Below are 19,422 nucleotides of genomic sequence, written 5' to 3'. Positions count from 1 at the left end.
ACTGAATTGTAAACAGGGCATCAAGATGCGTAAATCAATGCCATCCAAAAGAAGAGAACAGGAACTTCACAGAGTCCTCTGAATATTCAATCTTGTTTCAAAGTCACATAATTTAGGCCACTGTACAGATGTAGCCCACTGAGATTCACTCATAGAGATATTGTCACTGGAGGTTCAACAGCCTATTCTTATCTGTGAATTTACTGATTGACCTCAGGGATAGAAAAGATTCTTCCAAAGCAAACTGGGATGACAGTAAGTGCCCTGGGAATAGCGCTGTGTCTATTCACCTGTGTTTAGGAATCCAAAAGCTGGTGAGAACCTGTAGCAACTGCGGCTTTGTGGAAGGGGCTGCAACAGCTCCCACGGTGGCACTGCCAGTGCTAACTGGTGTGTGTATGTGTGTCTCCTCCCTACAGCTATTGACCTGCTGTACTGGAGGGACATCAAGCAGACGGGGATAGTGTTTGGGAGCTTCCTGCTGCTACTCTTCTCCCTGACCCAGTTCAGCGTTGTGAGTGTCGTGGCCTACCTGGCCCTTGCTGCGCTCTCGGCCACCATCAGTTTCCGCATCTACAAGTCTGTTTTACAAGCTGTGCAGAAAACCGACGAGGGTCACCCTTTCAAGTGAGTGCCCCCACCAGACCAGCCCTTGCCCCGCCTCTCATGTGGCTCTTTCGTCTGCCTCTATTTCAGCTCCTGTGCACTATAGGTTGTGCTTCTCTGACACCTAACAGGCCTCGTAGAGTCTCCTTTAATGCTCTCTCTTTTAATACCTAATATTTCTGTTAAATTTCTAAAACAAACTCATTTATCTCTATTCTAACCCTTACTGCTTTATTGAGCTTTTAAAACTTTATTACTACTAATTAAATATTAAATATTTATCTTTAATATTAATTTATATAATATAAATTCTTTTCTTGTGTGTGAATTTATGAAATGTGAAAACATTCAATTTATATTTAATATTAATTTTATATTTATTATTACTAATAGTAATCATAATTCATTATATGTATACAATGTTTTATAGTTTAAAGTGTTTCAACAATTATTCCTCCCAACTCTCTGAAGAAGGCAGAACATTATAATCGCTATTCACAGATGGAAAAACTGAGGTTCTAAGAAGTAAAGTGACTTACCCAAAGTCACATGGCAGTAAATAGCACAGAGCCGGGACTAGAGTGTTTGGATTTTTATTTCTCTGCTCTTTCCAGAAGTTTAATATCAAAGGGCCAAACTTCTGAGGGATGCAAGGTTCATGAACAGTATTATACACCCTCTTCCGTATTTTTATACAGGGGAAATCTAACTAGAATGAACACTGAAGAGGAGGATTTTTTTAAGGCAGTGTATTAAGAGGATATATGAAATGTGGCAGAGGGAGATATTAGCACTTCCAGATGCATGCTCCCCAACTCCACCCCAATTTAGTTGTGAGTCTAGCTTGTAAGCCCCAGGTATTTTAGCACTGACTGTCAGAGTCACCCCCTCACCTGGTGCTGGCCCCAGAGTGCAGGCCCCACTACAGGTGTCCTCACCTCCTGGAACTGAGGAATATTTTTGCATCCCGAATGAGACCTGTAGATACTGCTGCATGATGGCTTCTGAGCCAGCCCCAGTAGTTCACTGGAGATGCCTCTGAATCCTTCCTGGCTCACCCTCACCAGTCAGCTGAATCAAGGCCTCAGGGCACCAGGCTCTTAAAAGAGGGTAAAGACGCCTGTGTTATGGGGCCTTGTTGACGAAAGGGAAAATGCCATGTTTCAGACTTCTCTTCCCAGCCTCTGGTTCCTGGACTCAGTGTCAAACACAGTTACAGTCTGATCATTCTCGCCCTTGGGATGTATTTGGCCTTCTTCTAATGCAGAGTTAATGGGTTTTCTGGGCCATAACTTGGTTACACATGTTCCATCCCAAAAGTGGGAAGAATGGAGAAGTGGAGTGTCATTTTACCAGGGTGAATACTATGCCTACTTCAGTGACCCTAGCTTGTGACCAGTATCCACACTGTCTAATTAGAGTCCTGCCCTGCCCCAGCCCCTGTCCTTAGCCATCTGAGAGAGGCTGGTTTCTGCCACGTTCTTGGTTCCAAGCCTGTCAAGTTACACTGAGGACTCATCTCTCACTTGGCTTATTTCTTCTGTAACTACCCAGTTGTAGGATCAAGAGTCTAACTGTAATTAGCTCAACTACTTTATCTTCCATTAGGAGACATTTAAAATGTAAAACACTCCTTCGGCTGAATTGTTTTTATCAGCAAAAGGAATATATAACTCAGAGTACATTTTGAATCAAAACATTTTATCTAGACAAATCAGTTTTTCTATTTTTTTCTAAAAAGCCAAGCATATAAACATAAATTCTCTAAAACTCAAGCCAAATTCTGTTTTACTCTTTTCCTCTCAATCCTCAGAGTTAGGTGAGCACTTTAAAAACTCTGGAAATATCCTCAAAATAGACAACATCACAGAGTGGGGGAAGGAGAGAGAGAGGATGGGCCTGGGGAAGGGGGGAAACGGCCAAAACAGGAGGATGGATTGATCTTTATATACTTGAAGAGTTTATCTACCCAAGAGTTCAAATTAACCATTTGAACAAATGGAAAATGCAATTACTAAAAATACCACTCTTACTAGAACCAGTGAGCATTTTAATATGGTGCAGTTCACTTGCATTTTCAGAGTTCTCTAGATAAAACCTGAAAGTACTTTCCAGAATTTCAATATGAAGTCTTAGAGTTTTGATGACAAATAATAATTGGCAGCTAGAATTTTTGGATATCTCAGTTATTTAAAAAGACAATTCATCTTCATGCAGCCAAGAAGAAAGGAGGACTTTCACAATTGCCTGGTGGGCCAGAGATATACAGAGAATTCAGCAAATGAGCTGGTTTGGATTGACTTTTCTCTGTTCCCAGCCAGTTGCTCTGAATTATCAGCTCACACTGTAATGTTGCCTATGGGAGACAGAAGCAGTCCCAGTGCCCCACTAAGTGCCGTGATTCCCGTGTTCCCCAATGCACTGGCTGTGGGTGTGTGTGGTGCCCTGTCGCCTTCTGGCTGGCATGAATCCTTCAGGATGACCTGGCTGTTGTCCTCAGGGTTGGAAAAGGAAAACTTCGCTGTTTCAGGATTCCCTTTGATGGAGTTCTCTGTGGGGGTCCTTTGTTGACAGGGCCTACTTGGAGCTTGAGATCACGCTGTCTCAGGAGCAGATTCAGAAGTACACAGACTGCCTGCAATTCTATGTGAACAACACGCTTAAAGAACTGAGGAGGCTCTTCCTTGTCCAGGACCTGGTGGATTCCTTAAAAGTACGATTGCTTAAGGCGTTCCGTTTGACGGTCTTGAGTTTTATTTTCCCTAACGGTGTAACGTTATAAACTGCGACACGATGGAGAATAAAATAACAAGTGCTAATTATATTCTAGAGTCAGAAAATCTCCAACTGTCCAGTACCATGGAGCTCATCCAGTCTAATCCCCTCATTTTACAGATGCTGGAACTATGGTTCAGAGAGGTTAAGACACTTGCCTGAGGTTGCCAAGTGAGTCACTGATAGAGCTGGGATCAAACCCAGGTCACACAGCTTCTAGTTCTGTACTTTTTACAATATCCCAGGTTGCTTCTCCTTACCATTTTCAGTTCCTCAATATCCTAAAATTATTTTAAAAATAAAAATCTAGTTTAGGGAATGTAAAAAATATATATGCTTTTTCTTTGAAATGCTGGACTCTGCTAATAAGACATGTGGGCTGTGAGACTGAACCCCTGAGGGGAGAGGACCTTGGGCACTTGGGTGTTATTCCTGGTGCCATCATTGAACTCACCAGGTTTCTTTGAACAAGCTGCTATGACCTTACATGCAAAACCAAAGTCAATCAATCATGATTCAACAGGGCAAGGATGTTGTGAGTTCCCCGTTCCCCCAGAGCACTTTGTACACACCAGGGAGGGGTCTCCCATGGGCTGCTCCATAGCTGAGGAAGAAAGAGCAGAAGGAAAGTGAGTGATGAGGCTTTAACCCTCAAGGTGCTTTACTGGAATAATGTCTTGGCAGGTAACGACTAAAAAAAAGAGATAGCAGGGAGATTATAATTACTTACCGTAGGGCTTTTAAGGTGACATTTCTCTTGACATTTGTAATGTAAAAATTGTGGGCTAGAATGGGGATCAGCAAACCTGATCTATAAAGGACGATATAGTGAATATTTAAGGCTTTGCAGGCTACACAGTCTTTGTTGCAGCTACTCAACTTTGCCATTATAGCAGGAAAGCAGCCAAAGACAATATGTAAATGAATGACTGTGGCTGTGTGCTAATAAAACATTGTTTATGAATACTGAAAATTGAATTTCATATCATTTTCACATATCACAAAATGTTATTCCTGTTTTGATTTTCTTTGACTATTGCAAAATGTAAAATCCATTCTTAACTTGTGGGCCCATACAAAAACAGGCCAATGGCCAGTTTGCTGACCCCTGCCCTAGATTATTATTTTGTTGAGTCCTTCAAATCTTACAACAAAGAGATCCAAAGGGTTCGGAGAGAAGTAAAAACAGGATCCTCTTTCAGTAATTCTGTGATGAGCTTTAAATGCTCTTACATTTTCTATTGAAACCATGATGTAGTTTGCCTCAAGTTTTAATCTAAAGAAGTCAATGAAATGAGACTCTTATCTGTCACGATGGTTTTAGAAGCTCTGATCATCATTTCATTCTTTAGTTCGCAGTCCTGATGTGGCTCCTGACTTACGTTGGCGCTCTCTTCAATGGCCTGACCCTGCTGCTCATGGGTAAGGACAGACAAGCGTGTTATGTCTCCCCTCACACGTTCTGTGAGCATAAAGCTTCCTAGGCTGTTAGCTGTTAGCTTGCTTGGATGGATTCCTAGCAACAAATGCCAGATTCTCTGAGTCCAGAGCATTTCCCTGACCATCATAGTTCAATTAAAGAGTATAATATATATTACATAGTAATAATGAATTTCTTAATCTGAAGTTTTTTTTTCTTCAACCATAACTGGTTTTATTTGGCTTCAAATATATATCTGCTTCAATGGCATTTATGTGTAGAAGTTCATTTTCTTCTTAGGAGGTCATTCCCTCATTCCAGGAATAATGACTTAATATCCGTGAAGGCCTCAGCATATTTTTGTTTTCCTTATGAACTAGTCCTGCCATCTTTTAGCTAGAATGCTGGCTACTGCAAATAATGTCATAATATCATGTGACTATATAAAAATGTATCTATAAGCTTATTCTTACTGACAACTCTCAATTTTAATACTATATTTGTTTTTCATCCCAGCTGTGGTTTCAATGTTTACTCTACCTGTAGTGTATGTTAAGCACCAGGTAAGTTCTATGTAGTGTCAAACATTCATGTTAAGTTTTGACCTTGTGAACCTTGGATGTGCTCATGATTTCTTCCTCTTTGTAGGCACAGATTGACCAATACCTGGGACTTGTGAGGACTCACATAAATGCTGTTGTGGCAAAGTAAGTTACATAGTGCAATTCATAAAAAGGAGAGACCGCCTTAGGCAGGCGTTTGACTGGATTAGATAGGAGTAATAAAAGGATAAGAAAATAATAGGTTGATTTATGATCATTCACTTATTTGAGGCTTATATTCACACCCTTCCCAATTATATTATTTCATAAATTAAGTATGAATTTTAAAACTTCCAATTAAACAAAACTTTCAGTGGTTTATTGCAGGTATAATGAAGTGAATTTTAATGAATGAATGATATTAAGCTCTATCTGTGGACTGGCTCATGTCCAAGAATAAAATGGGTTGGAGGAAAGAAAGAAGCCTGAGTCAGGAAAGTGAAATTAATTTATAACAGTTTAATCGAAATAAAAACAATTAAGTTAAACATTTTCAATTTTTAAACAATAAATATCACTAACTTTTTAAACCATTGAAATTATTTTTAAAACTTAAAACTTTTTTTAATCTTTAGAACTTTTGTTACATTTTCAATTACACCATTTTAACTCAGCAAGTGTGTGTGTTTGCTTATTTTATTAACAGCATTGCTTTTCAAACCTGAGTCTTAAATAGACTGTACTTTATGGCTACTTTATATATTAGGAGATAAAGATTCCAGTTATAAGTACCTACAGTTAATATGGTCATTAACTTAGTAGTTTTCCTTAATTCTTCAATTAGTGTTTTTAGATATGTCTTCATCTAAAATGATAGTTTTTATGTTGTCCTTATTACTCAAGATTTTGTTTTAATCAAAAGCTGACCTAGGCTTCAACTACAAATACATGTCTCAAAAAAGAGAGACTTTCTCTCTAGTAATCTTAGAATCATGTGGCTAGACCTAGGTGATGGTCAGAATTCAAGGGAAGTATTTTACATAGTAAAAGATGTATAAAACAAAACAAACAAATAAGAAAAAAACAAGCACTTTAAAGTTCCTCTGCTATTTGATTTACATATCATCAGTTACAGTTCTCTTCTGAAGTATATAAAGATTGTTTTTTACTGTATATTGTTTATATTCTTCCTCTTAAATTCATGGCGAATTTGAATCTGTATCAGATCTGTAGCACATTTCAAAATGCCTGAAATTATCAGCTTGGACACAAATGCAACTAATACCTAATGAAAATCAACAAATTGAGGATATTCGTTACTTTGTACTAAGAAATGGCAGCATGGTATAATATGAAACTTGGTGTTTACCAAACCTGGGGAAGCTGTTAAAAATATGAATTCCCAGACTGTACAACAGACTTATGGAAATAGAATTCCTAGAATAAGGGACCTGTAATCTATATTTTAATGAACTCCCTAGGTGCCTTTTTGGCAGTTAGAACTGTGTTTAGGAACTACAGCAAAGAACACCAGAATAGGAGCTTGGAAACTGGAAGATAGAAGTTTTAGTGCTCAGTCGTCCAATACTTAGTTTGAGGATCTTGAACAAATCACATCTCTTAATTTTTTATTTGACTGATTAGTTGCTTGCTTCCAAAAAAAGACATACTTATTATTTTACGGGAACTGCATATAACAGGCACAGAGAGTATAAAGAGGAATGAGATGATCCTATCCTAGCAGAGCTCTCAGCCTATAGGTGCAGACAAAACTGTAAAGAAATAACTATAAGACAGTATAAGAATGACAATAGAGTTGCATAAAATATTAAAGTGAGAGAGATAAGGAAACTACTGGTCTTACCTGGAGGGGATTATGGAGAGCTACTAAAATGAGGGCCCTTGCCAGCATGGTCAGGTTCTGCTGCAGACTTCTCTCTGTGTCCTCACATGGCAGAAGTGGAAGGAAGCTCTCTGGGTTCTCTCTTATAGCGCACTAATTGCATCCATGAGGGCTCCGTTCTCATGAACTAATCACCTCCCAAAGGCCCCACCACCTAATACCAACACACTGGGGGTTAGGTTTCAACATATGAATTTTGTGGGGGCAGGGTGAGGGGTGGAGCGAGGCATAAACATTCAGTCTATAGCAGCCTTGAAAGATGGGTAAACACTCATCAGGTGGATGATGAGGGGAAAGACATTGCAAGAAGAAACAATACAGGTAGAGGCAGAAACATGAAAATGTAGGCCAAGTTCAGGGAGCAGTGAGTCAACCAGTGTATCTGAAGTTTAAATGAATGGAAAGATGAACTGGAAAGGGTCTAGAAAGAGAGGCAGAGGACAAGTATTGAACACTCCAAGGAGTTATGACTGACTCAGCAAGAAATAGCCTGCCCTTGATGTTCCTATGCTGGAGATTGATGTAATCAGACTTGTATTTTGCACAGATTACTATGATAGTCTAGTGGGAGGAGAATTGGAGAGGAAAGTGGAGATGTGGTGATTAGCTGGGAGGCTATTAGAATTCAAACAAAAGTGATAAGGGTATAGGCCTGTTAAAATGGAGGGAAAGGAGAGATGGCAGAGAAGTAAAATGTATGAATGTAGGTATACAATATAGTTGGTTAAATTAAAATTGGAAATCAAGGATCTGAAAAGGAATAGAAAGGAAGCTAAGAACAAAAAGAGAAACTGGGGAAGTTACGTAGTTCTTGTTATCAGAAAGGAGGAAACAGCAGTTCTTCAAAAGAATCTGTTTTGCCTGACACTAAATTTTGAAGGAGATTTCTTGGTGGGATCTTACCTCTAAGGCTCCTTCAACCTCTGAAATTCTGATTCCATGCTAGAATAACTCCACCAGAAGAACTCACACCCTTTTAGTGAAACAGTTAAGAACATGATCTTTGGAATCAGACTAGTTTGAGTCCATTTCTGGCATTTTTTAGCTATATAAATTCATTATGCATGTTATTTGACTCCCTGAGCTTGTTTCCTTATCTATACATTGAAAAGATAACGTCTATAAACTACTCTTACTTGGACATAGGAAGCACTCAATAAATATTCAGTGATCATGATCATGATCATCCTTCTACTGCTTAGAGATCAGTTCACAAGGGGTGTGGAGGACAGTCCCAGACTGGGTCAGGAGACCTTGGTGCCCCTCCCTTCTCTATACTGAGTGGATGATGAACCTGTCCAGGTCAGTTAACCTTCCTGTGTCTCAGTTTTCCAGCTCTAAAGGCTGACAAATTTGAAAAGGTAAAATAAATATTTTAGAGGAAATTAAAGCTTTAAATAACTGAAAACTTAATAAGAAATCTGCCTCAAGTGAATACAACTCTCCATGTCCAGGTGAGTTATATTCTAGGATGGTAAAATAGTCTGAAATTGGGCAGGAACTGTCCTGATTTTCAAATGAGAAAAACAGATTCTAGAAATTACCTTTTGATGAATCGAATGCCTACTTTCAAGCAAAGTTCCAGAATGAATTAGTAAAAATGTAGGTAAATACTCGGATCATTCTGTGGTCGCTAAACTGAGGGATCATCCAGCCTGCTCTAGCCAGCAAGAATTTGGATTTCAGTGGAGAAAAGTCTTTACTAGAAAAGTCTTCCTGGTGTCCTTGAGGAGAAAATGGAGATGTACGGTCCAGGTGATAACACAACTGGTAGAGTTCTAGAAGGCTGAAATAGTAGACCCTAGGGATGTTCATTAATCCATCAAATATCCATCTGGGGCAAGGTGTAGTAATGTGACAGAGGGCTCTGCCCTTGACTCCGTGACTTTCCGTCTCAGTATTTCACATGACTATGTGAAGACAAATCAAATATACTCATCAGAGTTCTAGGTGACACATAGCTTAGAGCAAAAGCACATTCAGAAGACAGCAAAACTCAATATTCAAAATGAATCAAGTGATCTTGACTAGTGTAGAACTGTGAACTGAAATTAATAGAATGAAACTGACAGGGAAAGCAAAGTTCTATATTTAGGAAAGTCAACTTTGCAAATATAGAATGGGAAGAAGGGCAGATGAGATAGGGTACAACAGTAGCTGTGTAAAAAATACCCGAGGGGGTTTAATTGATGAATTGACCACAGCCAAATATGAGTCAATAATGTACTGAGACATATTTTTTAAAATCTATGCAAGTTTAGATGTTATTAATAGAAGTATAAATCAAAATCAAAAGAGGCCATAGTTGCTTCATATTCCATATTGTCATTCCATATCTGTGTTAAATTTCAGAGTTGGACATGTTAACAGCTGCAGTTATATACTGGAGTAATGTCAGAAAGATGACCGGGTATTGAAGTATTGGAAATCTGACAGTAATGGCGAGTGACAGCCCAGCTTCACTGGGGATGATTACTCTGGAAAAGAGATAACTTTAAAAGAACACAATTGCTATCCTCAAATATTTGGAGGTCTAACGTTGTGAAAGAAGTAGTCTTCCTTATTTTCTCTAACAAGCTGTGAATGGAAAGTCCAGAAGTTCTGAGATTTGAATGAAACGTGAGGGAAAACAGTACCAATTAGAGTTGTTCAACAATGAAACCATTCGCCCCATGAAACAGTGAGCTCACTGACACTCATTCAAGTATTCACATAAAAGTTAGTTGACCACTGTTACAAATGTGGTAAAAAGGACTTCCACGATGGGAGAAGAGTAGAATTAGTTAACACCTAGTCTACTGTGGTATTCTAAAGCATTTCAAAACTAAAACATATATCTTAAACTTTTTTTTAAATTTTTGAATTTTATTTATTTATTTTTTATACAGCAGGTTCTTATTAGTTATCTATTTTATAAATATTAGTGTATACATGTCAATCCCAATCTCCCAGTTCATACCACCACCACCACCCCCCCTGCCACTTTCCCCCCTTGGTGTCCATACGTTTGTTCTCTACATCTGTGTCTCTACTTCTGCCCTGCAAACCGGTTCATCTGTACCATTTTTCTAGGTTCCACATATATGCATTAATATGCGATATTTGTTTTTCTCTTTCTGACTTACTTCACTCTGTATGACAGTCTCTAGATCCATCCACATCTCTACAAATGACCCAATTTCGTTCCTTTTTATGGCTGAGTAATATTCCATTGTATATATGTACCACATCTTCTTTATCCATTCGTTTGTCGATGGGCATTTAGGTTGCTTCCATGACCTGGCTATTGTAAATAGTGCTGCAATGAACATTGGGGTGCATGTGTCTTTTTGAATTATAGTTTTCTCTGGGTATATGCCCAGTAGTGGGATTACTGGGTCATATGGTAATTCTATTTTTAGTTTTTTAAGGAACCTCCATACTGTTTTCCATACTGGCTGTATCAATTTACATTCCCAACAACAGAGCAAGAGGGTTCCCTTTTCTCCACACCCCTCTCCAGCGTTTGTTGCTTGTAGATTTTCCGACGATGCCCATTCTAACTGGTGTGAGGTGATACCTCATAATAGTTTTGATTTGCATTTCTCTAATAATTATTGATGTTGAGCATCTTTTCATGTGCTTCTTGGCCATCTGTATGTCTTCTTTGGAGAAATGTCTATTTAGGTCTTCTGCCCATTTTTGGATTCGGTGGTTTGTTTTTTTGACATTGAGTTGTTTATATATTTTGGAGATTAATCCTTTGTCCATTGATTCATTTGCAAATATTTTCTCCCATTCTGAGGGTTGTCTTTTCATCTTATTTATGGTTTCCTTTGCTGTGCAAAAGCTTTGAAGTTTCATTAGGTCCCATTTGTTTATTTTTGTTTTTATTTCCATTACTCTAGGAGGTGGATCAAAAAAGATCTTGCTGTGATTTATGTCAAAGAGCATTCTACCTATGTTTTCCTCTAAGAGTTGTATAGTGTCTGGTCTTACATTTAGGTCTCGAATCCATTTTGAGTTTATTTTTGTGTATGGTGTTAGGGAGTGTTCTAATTTTATTCTTTTACATGTAGCTGTCCAGTTTTCCCAGCACCTCTTATTGAAGAGACTGTCTTTTCTCCATTGTATATCCTTGCCTCCTTTGTCGTAGATTAGTTGACCATAGGTGCGTGGGTTTCTCTCTGGGCTTTCTATCCTGTTCAATTGATCTATGTTTCTGTTTTTGTGCCAGTACCATATTGTCTTGATTACTGTAGCTTTGTAGTATAGTCTGAAGTCAGGGAGTCTGATTCCTCCAGCTCCATTTTTTTCCCTCACGACTGCTTTGGGTATTCAGGGTCTTTTGTGTCTCCATACAAATATTAAGATTTTTTGTTCTAGTTCTGTAAAAAATGCCACTGGAAATTTGATAGGGATTGCACTGAATCTGTAGATTGCTTTGGGTAGTATAGTCATTTTCACAATATTGATTCTTCCAATCCAAGAACGTGGTATATCTCTCCATCTGTTTCTGTCATCTTTGATTTCTTTCATCAGTGTCTTATAGTTTTCTGAGTACAGGTCTTTTACCTCCTTTGGTAAGTTTATTCCTAGGTATTTTATTCTTTTTGTTGCAATGGTGAATGGGATCATTTCCTTAATTTCTCTTTCTGATCTTTTGTTGTTAGTATATAGGGATGCAAGAGATTTCTGTGCATTAATTTTGTATCCTGCAGCTTTACCAAATTCATTGATTAGCTCTAGTAGTTTTCTCATGGCATCTTTAGGATTATCTATGTATAGTATCATGTCATCTGCACACAGTGACAGTTTTACTTCTTCTTTCCAATTTGTATTCCTTTTATTTCTTTTTCCTCTCTGATTGCCGGGGCTAGGACTTCCAAAACCATGTTGAATAATAGTGGAGAGAATGGACATCCTTGTCTTGTTCCTGATCTTAGAGGAAATACTTTCAGTTTTTCACCATTGAGAATGATGTTTGCTGTGGGTTTGTCATATATGACCTTTATTATGTTGAGGTAGGTTCCCTCTATGCCCACTTTCTGGAGAGTTTTTATCATAAATCGGTGTTGAATTTTGTCAAAAGCTTTTTCTGCATCTATTGAGATGATCATATGGTTTTTATTCTTCAATTTGCTAATATGGTTTATCACATTGATTGATTTATGTATATTGAAGAATCCTTGCATCCCTGGGATAATTCCCACTTGACCATGGTGTATGATCCTTTTAATGTATTGTTGGATTCTGTTTGAGAGTATTTTGTTGAGGATTTTTGCATCTATATACATCAGTGATATTGGTCTGTAATTTTCGGTTTTTGTAGTATCTTTGTCTGGTTTTGGTATCAGGGTGATGGTGGCCTTGTAGAATGAGTTTGGGAGTGTTCCTTCCTCTGCAGTTTTTTGGAAGAGTTTGAGAAGGATGGGTGTTAGCTCTTCTCTAAATGCTTTATAGAATTCACCTGTGAAGCCATCTGGTCCTAGATGTCTGTTTCTTGGAAGATTTTTAATCACAGTTTCAATTTCATTACTTGGTCTGTTCATATGTTCTATTTCTTCCTGGTTCAGTCTTGGAAGGTTATACCTTTCTAAGCATTTCTTCCAGGTTGTCCATTTTATTGGCATAGAGTTGCTTGTAGTAGTTTCTTAGGATGCTTTGTATTTCTGCGGTGTCCATTGTAACTTCTCCTTTTTCATTTCTAATTGTATTGACTTGAGTCCTCTCCCTACTTTTCTTGGTGAGTCTGGCTAAAGATTTGTCAATTTTGTTTATCTTCTCAAAGAACCAGCTTTTAGTTTTATTGATTTTTGCTATTGTTTTCTTTGTTTCTATGTCATTTATTTCTGCTCTGATCTTTACGATTTCTTTCCTTCTACTAACTTTGGGTTTTGTTTGTTCTGCATTCTCTAGTTCCTTTAGGTGTATGGTTAGTTTGTTTATTTAAGATGTTTCTTTTTTCTTGAGGTAGGATTGTATTGCTATAAACTTCCCTCTTAGAACTGCTTTTGCTGCATCTCATAGGTTTTGGATCATCGTGTTTTCGTTGTCATTTGTCTCTAGGTATTTTTTGATTTCCTCTTTGATTTCTTCAGTGATCTCTTGGTTATTTAGTAATGTATTGTTTAGCCTCCATGTGTTTGTGTTTTTTACGTTTTTTCTCCTGTAATTGATTTTGAATCTCATAGCGCTGTGGTCAGAAAAGATGCTTGATATGATTTCAGTTTTCTTAAATATACTGAGGCTTGATTTGTGACCCAAGATGTGATCTATCCTGGAGAATGTTCTGTGTGCACTTGAGAAGAAAGTGCAATCTGCTGTTTTTGGATGGAATGTCCTATAAATATCAATGAAATCTCTCTGGTCTATTGTGTCATTTAAAGCTTGTGTTTCCTTATTAATTTTCTGTCTGGATGATCTGTCCATTGGTGTAAGTGAGGTGTTAAAGTCCCCCACTATTACTGTGTTATTGTCAGTTTCCTCTTTTATAGCTGTTAGCATTTGCCTTATGTATTGAGGTGCTCCTATGTTGGGAGCATATATATTTATAATTGTTATATCTTCTTCTTGGATTGATCCCTTGATCATTATGTAGTGTCCTTCCTTGTCTCATAACATTCTTTATTTTAAAGTCTATTTTATCTGATATGAGTATTGTTTCTCCAGCTTTCTTTTGATTTCCATTTGCATGGAATATCTTTTTCCATCCCCTCACTTTCACTCTGTATGTGTCCCTAGGTCTGAAGTGGGTCTCTTGTAGACAGCATATATATGGGTCTTATTTTTGTATCCATTCAGTGAGCCTGTGTCTTTTGGTTGGAACATTTAATCCATTCACATTTAAGGTAATTATCGATATGTATTTTCCTATTACCATTTTCTTAATTGTTTTGAGTTTGTTTTTGTAGGTCCTTTTCTTCTCTTGTGTTTCCCACTTAGAGAAGTTCCTTTAGCATTTGTTGTAGAGCTGGTTTGGTGGTGCTGAATTCTCTTAGCTTTTGCTTGTCTGTAAAGCTTTCGATTTCTCTACTGAATGTGAATGTGATCCTTGCCGGGTAGAGTAATCTTGGTTGTACGTTCTTCCCTTTCATCACTTTAAATATATCATGCCACTCCCTTCTGGCTTGTAGAGTTTCTGCTGAGAAATCAGCTGTTAACCTTATGAGACTTCCCTTGTATGTTATTTGTCCTTTTTCCCTTGTTGCTTTCAATAATTTTTCTTTGTCTTTAATTTTTGTCAATTTGATTACTATGTGTCTTGGCGCATTTCTCCTTGGGTTTACCCTGTATGGGACTCTCTGCACTTCCTGGACTTGGGCGGCTATTTCCTTTCCCATGTTGGGAAAGTTTTCGACTATAATCTCTTCAAATATTTTCTCTGGTCCTTTCTCTCTCTCTTCTCCTTCTGGGACCCCTATAATGCGAATGTTGTTGCATTTAATGTTGTCCCAGAGGTCTCTTAGGCTGTCTTCATTTCCTTTCATTCTTTTTTCTTTATTCTGTTCTGCAGCAGTGAATTTCACCATTCTGTCTTCCAGGTCACTTATTCGTTCTTCTGCCCCAGTTATTCTGCTATTGATTCCTTCTAGTGTATTTTTCATTTCAGTTATTGTATTGTTCATCTCTGTTTGTTTGTTCTTTAATTCTTCTAGGTGTTTGTTCTTTAATTCTTCTAGGTCTTTATTAAGCATTTCTTGCATCCTCTCGATCTTTGCCTCCATTCTTTTTCTGAGATCCTATATCATCTTCACTATCATTATTCTGAATTCTTTTTCTGGAAGGTTGCCTATCTCCATTTCATTTAGTTGTTTTTCTGGGGTTTTATCTTGTTCCTTCATCTGGTAAAAACTCCTGCCTTTTCATTTTGTCTATCTTTCTGTGAATGTGGTTTTCTTTCCACAGGCTGCAGAATTGTAGTTCTTCTTGCTTCTGCTGTCTACCCTCTGGTGGATGAGGCTATCTAAGAAGCTTGTGCAAGCTTCCTGATGGGAGGGACTGGTGGTGGGTAGAGCTCTAGATCTTAACCTTTTGAGAAGACAGACCTAAGGTGTCTCTATTGGAATGTTTCGTACTCTAAGCTGCATGATCAGTTTCTGCCTCTACGTGCTTATATCCACAATCATAATTTCTCCAGTCTTATGTCCTTGCTATCTCTTTCATCTCTCCCCACCTCACTTCAATTAGGCCTTCACCCTGAACACTGAAGTTGCTCTCTGTCAGAGACCCAGTGACTTCCATATTGCCATATCTTGCAGTCATCACTCCATCCTCATCCCTCTCAACCTCTCAGATACTCTTCACCACTACTGCTATCTTTGTTAAACACTCGTCTTGACTAGTGACACTGCTCAAGCCTCAGCTGCTTTCTCCCAGTGTCTTCTCTTGGCTCCTCCTTCTCTGGTTCACCTTTCATCCAGTCCTGTGGCCTCAAAGGTTATCTCTGTGTCAAGGGCTCCAAAACATGTATCTCTACAAGTTTAGGTTTTTAAAAAGTCAGCTTTACAAATATAGAATGGGAGGAGAGGGAGGTGAAGATGAGATAGGGTACAACAGTACTATGTACAAAAAAAATACCTGGAGGGTTTTAATTGGTTAACTGGTCATAGCTAAATATGAGTCAGTGATGTGCTTGAGACATTTTTTTAAAAATCAGTGCAAGTCTAGATGTTATGAATAGATGTATAAAGTCTAAATCAAAAGGTTTACTGAGGGACTTCCCTGGTTGTCCAGTGGTAAAGAACCCCGCCTTACAATGCAGGGGTTACGGGTTTGATCCCTGGTCAGGGAACTAAGATCCCACATGCCACAAGGCAACTAAGCCCACGCGCCTCAACTGGAGAGCCTGCGTGCCACAAACTACAGAGCCCCATGCGCCCTGGAGCCTACATGCCACAACTAGAGAGAAGCGTGCGCGCTGCAAGAAAAGATCCTGCATGCCTTAACGAAGATCCCGCGTGCTGCAACTAAGACCTGATGCAGCCAAAAATAAATAAAAATAAATAAATAAATAATAAAAATAAATCTAAAAAGGAAAGGTTTACTGAGAGCCAGTTCTATTCATCTGCTTATCTGATGTTTTCTCTTAAATGTCCCAAAGATGTTTCAAATTCAAGTGGCCAAACAGATCTTGCAATTTCAGCCCAGAATTTATTTTTCCTTCAGTCGTCACTGTCTTGGTAAATGGCATTATCATTCACCTGGTTGCTCAGGCCAAAAATCAAAGAATCTTCCTTGATTACTCTCTTGTCTTTCCCTTGCCTGCACATTCAATCCATCAACATGACAGGTGGGTCCTGTCAGCTCCATCTCCACACTAGATCCCCAGAGTGTTCACTTCAATCCATTTCCAAGGCTCCAGTTTCATAACACCCAGGCCACTGCCATCTGGCACCTGGACTGCTATAGTTTTCCCCCATCCGTTATTGCTCTCACCTCTGTTTCCCCAGTTTTTTCACATAACCACCATTATGATCTTCTTTGATCACATCATTCCTCTGCCTAAAATTCATCAATGGCTTCCCATCCACAGAATAGAATCTAAATTCCTTACCACTGCCCACAAGTTCCAACACCGTCGGGTTACCACCTGCCTCTCAGACCTCCCCTCCTCGCTCCCCAAGCACACTGGTCTCTACTCTTCTTGCTTCCTAATCTTGTCCTCACTTTATGGCCTCTGCACTCCCTGCTTCCTCTTCCTGAATCACTTCAAACCCAGATATTTGCCTGGTGGCCTCTTTGGGCATCTGTTTCTCACATCAGTGGATTTAAAGTAGGCATCTCCCACCTTATCACTGCTGCCCCCTCACTGCCTATCATTCCATCTTGTTTGGGCTTTTTTTTTTTTATAGCATTTATCACCATATGTACTTCTCTTGTTTATCTACTTGTTTATTTATGGTTCCTCAACCCCTAGGAGAATGAAAGCTGCATGAAAGCAGGACCTTCTCCCTTCTGTTCACTGAATTCCAACATGTAGAAGGGTGCCTAGGACAGAGGAAGGTCTCAGTCAGACTCTGCATGGGGAGCTCATAAAGCTTTGATTTAATGAAACAAAATGCTTCCAGTATAAACCTACCCTAAAATAATACTGCCATACTGTGAGAATCACAGAATTTTAGGGGCATTGGAGATATCTAATTTGCACCCAATAAATGCTCTAGGACCAGGAAAGCTCATTAGCTGGCCTATGTCACACAGCTAATTAGTAGAGAGCTGAAACTAGGATTCAGGTTTCTTAATTCTAGCTCTGGGCAGTTTATGCTGAGGGTGACCATATGTTTCTTTACCTGGAACCATCCATGTTTATGCTTGTTGTCCTAGCATAGTTAGTAACAGCACCCTCTTTCTCTTTCAGAAGTGTCCCAGACTGAGTGATAAATGGTCATCTAACTATATCACAGTTTCTATAATTCTGAGATAAATTGACCTCTTTGTCTACCTAAAAAGTTATAATTTAAGGAATATGGCTTCCTTGGGTCATTCATTATCTAATTTATACTTTCTTCTTATTGCTGCATAGAAATGTGTTTATAGACACTCATACATAAAAATTATAATATCTTTTGAAATATTAAGCTATTTGGTCACTTAGCTAATTAAAGCAACAACACATAATGATGTCATAAAACGATTTCATTAATAACACTTGTGATTTACCATCTTCTGATATTGTTTTTTTAGGATTCAGGCTAAAATCCCAGGCGCTAAAAGGCACACTGAATAAATCAGTACCCCACCAGGGACTGGACACCAAGAGGAATGTCTGAAGTGGTAACAGCTCTGTCTTATATGTTACTATAAATTGATTGTTTCTCCCCCCCAGTATCATAATCTTAGAGACAAACTTTAAAACAGCTGTTTTTAGGCTGTTTCTGTACTCTTAGAATATTTGAGTCACTTGTGTCAAGCACTAAAGCATAGAGAAAAGTGTATTAGATGTGGTTTTTAATTTTGTGTTGCTAAAAAAAAGTGCATGATGGTGAGAACCCAAGTTATCTTTCCTTCGTCGGTGTTCTTCTCTCTGCAGTGCTTCTGTAGCTTCTCATGTTCCCTGTGGCTAGGCCTTTCCTGCCCAGTGCACTGATGCAATAGTGGAAATCGCTTATATGTCCTTGGGTTGTTGCTTGGATTAATCTTTAATAACAATATATAGACTTGTAGATCGATGTTTAAGTGTTTTTCCAACACACACAACATAAAAATAAAAACAAGTCGACCGTACTTAGGGTAATCAGTTTTGTATAACTTAAAATAATTAAATAAACAAATAAACCCAAAACAAACATGCAGTACTTTTGTTGTGTGAGACTGACGGGCTGATTTACATGTATGGTAACTAAAAAGTACCAGCATGTTAACTTTATTACAATTTGTATTACTCTCTCTGTAGTTCCTAATGGACTTAATTATGGACTCTGGATATTTGCACTGATGTACTTGATACTGAATGCATAAATAAATGTTACTAAATGTAGAAACTTCTCCCTCTCTTCTCATGATCTCACCAGAAAATGCAAAAGCTCTAAGAAATAAAATCTCCTGTGAACGTGCTGGGAAGGCTGAAGCCAAGTGCCCACTTTACTCCTGTGTCCAGGACCACATAGTCCAAATCCAACATAGTATATGGCTCCTTTGGGTTATTAATAGAAATCACTGGAGACTGGTAAAACTGGAAAACACCCTTAATATTGTACTCTGTGAGGTTTATGCAGATAATTTAAATAGTTTTTTAAAAACTTGAAAGTTATATAAATCCTTTCATAAACTTCTTATAATAATATGCAACACAATACTGTCATAAAACAATTATAATTGCTATGAACTCACTGTTTTGGTAATTACTTGTGGAGCACCTACTGTGTGCCAAGCACTCAGAACAGGGCTGTGAATAAGAGAGATAGTCATTCCTGCCCTCACCAAGCTAAGTCTTCTAAGGATTGTTCACTACTTTTTGCAGAAGTCCAATTGCCTATGTTATTTCACTGTTAAAGTCAAATGTCAAAGATGATGAGGTAGAAGTGGATGAAAGTAATAGCAAAAGGAGAAATAAAAATTAGAGAAAAAAGTATAGTTACTTAAAAAAAGCTGCCTTTGACCAGTTTTGGACTTGGGTTCAATAAGTACTCATGGAGTTACCCTTCTGTGCAAAGTATTGTGATGACAACACAGCTAACTAGCTGGACACTGTGCCA

At 38.3% G+C, this 19,422-nt stretch overlaps 1 protein-coding gene across 2 annotated transcripts in view; it reads left to right on the top strand.

Annotated features, from left to right (window-relative positions):
* Positions 1-18,708, top strand: part of RTN1 (reticulon 1) — a 248,817-nt gene extending 230,109 nt beyond the window's left edge. Inside the window, exons 4-9 of one of the 2 annotated variants that reach the window (XM_036843607.1) lie at positions 420-627; positions 3,181-3,319; positions 4,734-4,803; positions 5,318-5,364; positions 5,450-5,508; positions 17,912-18,708. In XM_036843607.1, the coding sequence (XP_036699502.1) occupies positions 420-627; positions 3,181-3,319; positions 4,734-4,803; positions 5,318-5,364; positions 5,450-5,508; positions 17,912-17,954 (566 nt within the window). In that variant the 3' untranslated portion in view covers positions 17,955-18,708. Of the gene's footprint in view, positions 1-419; positions 628-3,180; positions 3,320-4,733; positions 4,804-5,317; positions 5,365-5,449; positions 5,513-17,911 lie in introns of those variants that run through there. The other variant, XM_036843608.1, reaches the window with a different exon arrangement.
* Positions 18,709-19,422: the final 714 nt, after the last annotated feature.

This window comes from Balaenoptera musculus, chromosome 2, assembly GCF_009873245.2.
Source record: "Balaenoptera musculus isolate JJ_BM4_2016_0621 chromosome 2, mBalMus1.pri.v3, whole genome shotgun sequence".
Classification (NCBI taxonomy): Eukaryota; Metazoa; Chordata; class Mammalia; order Artiodactyla; family Balaenopteridae; genus Balaenoptera; species Balaenoptera musculus.
Note: the sequence above shows the minus strand (reverse complement) of the source record. Positions and strands in the feature narration are given on the sequence as shown.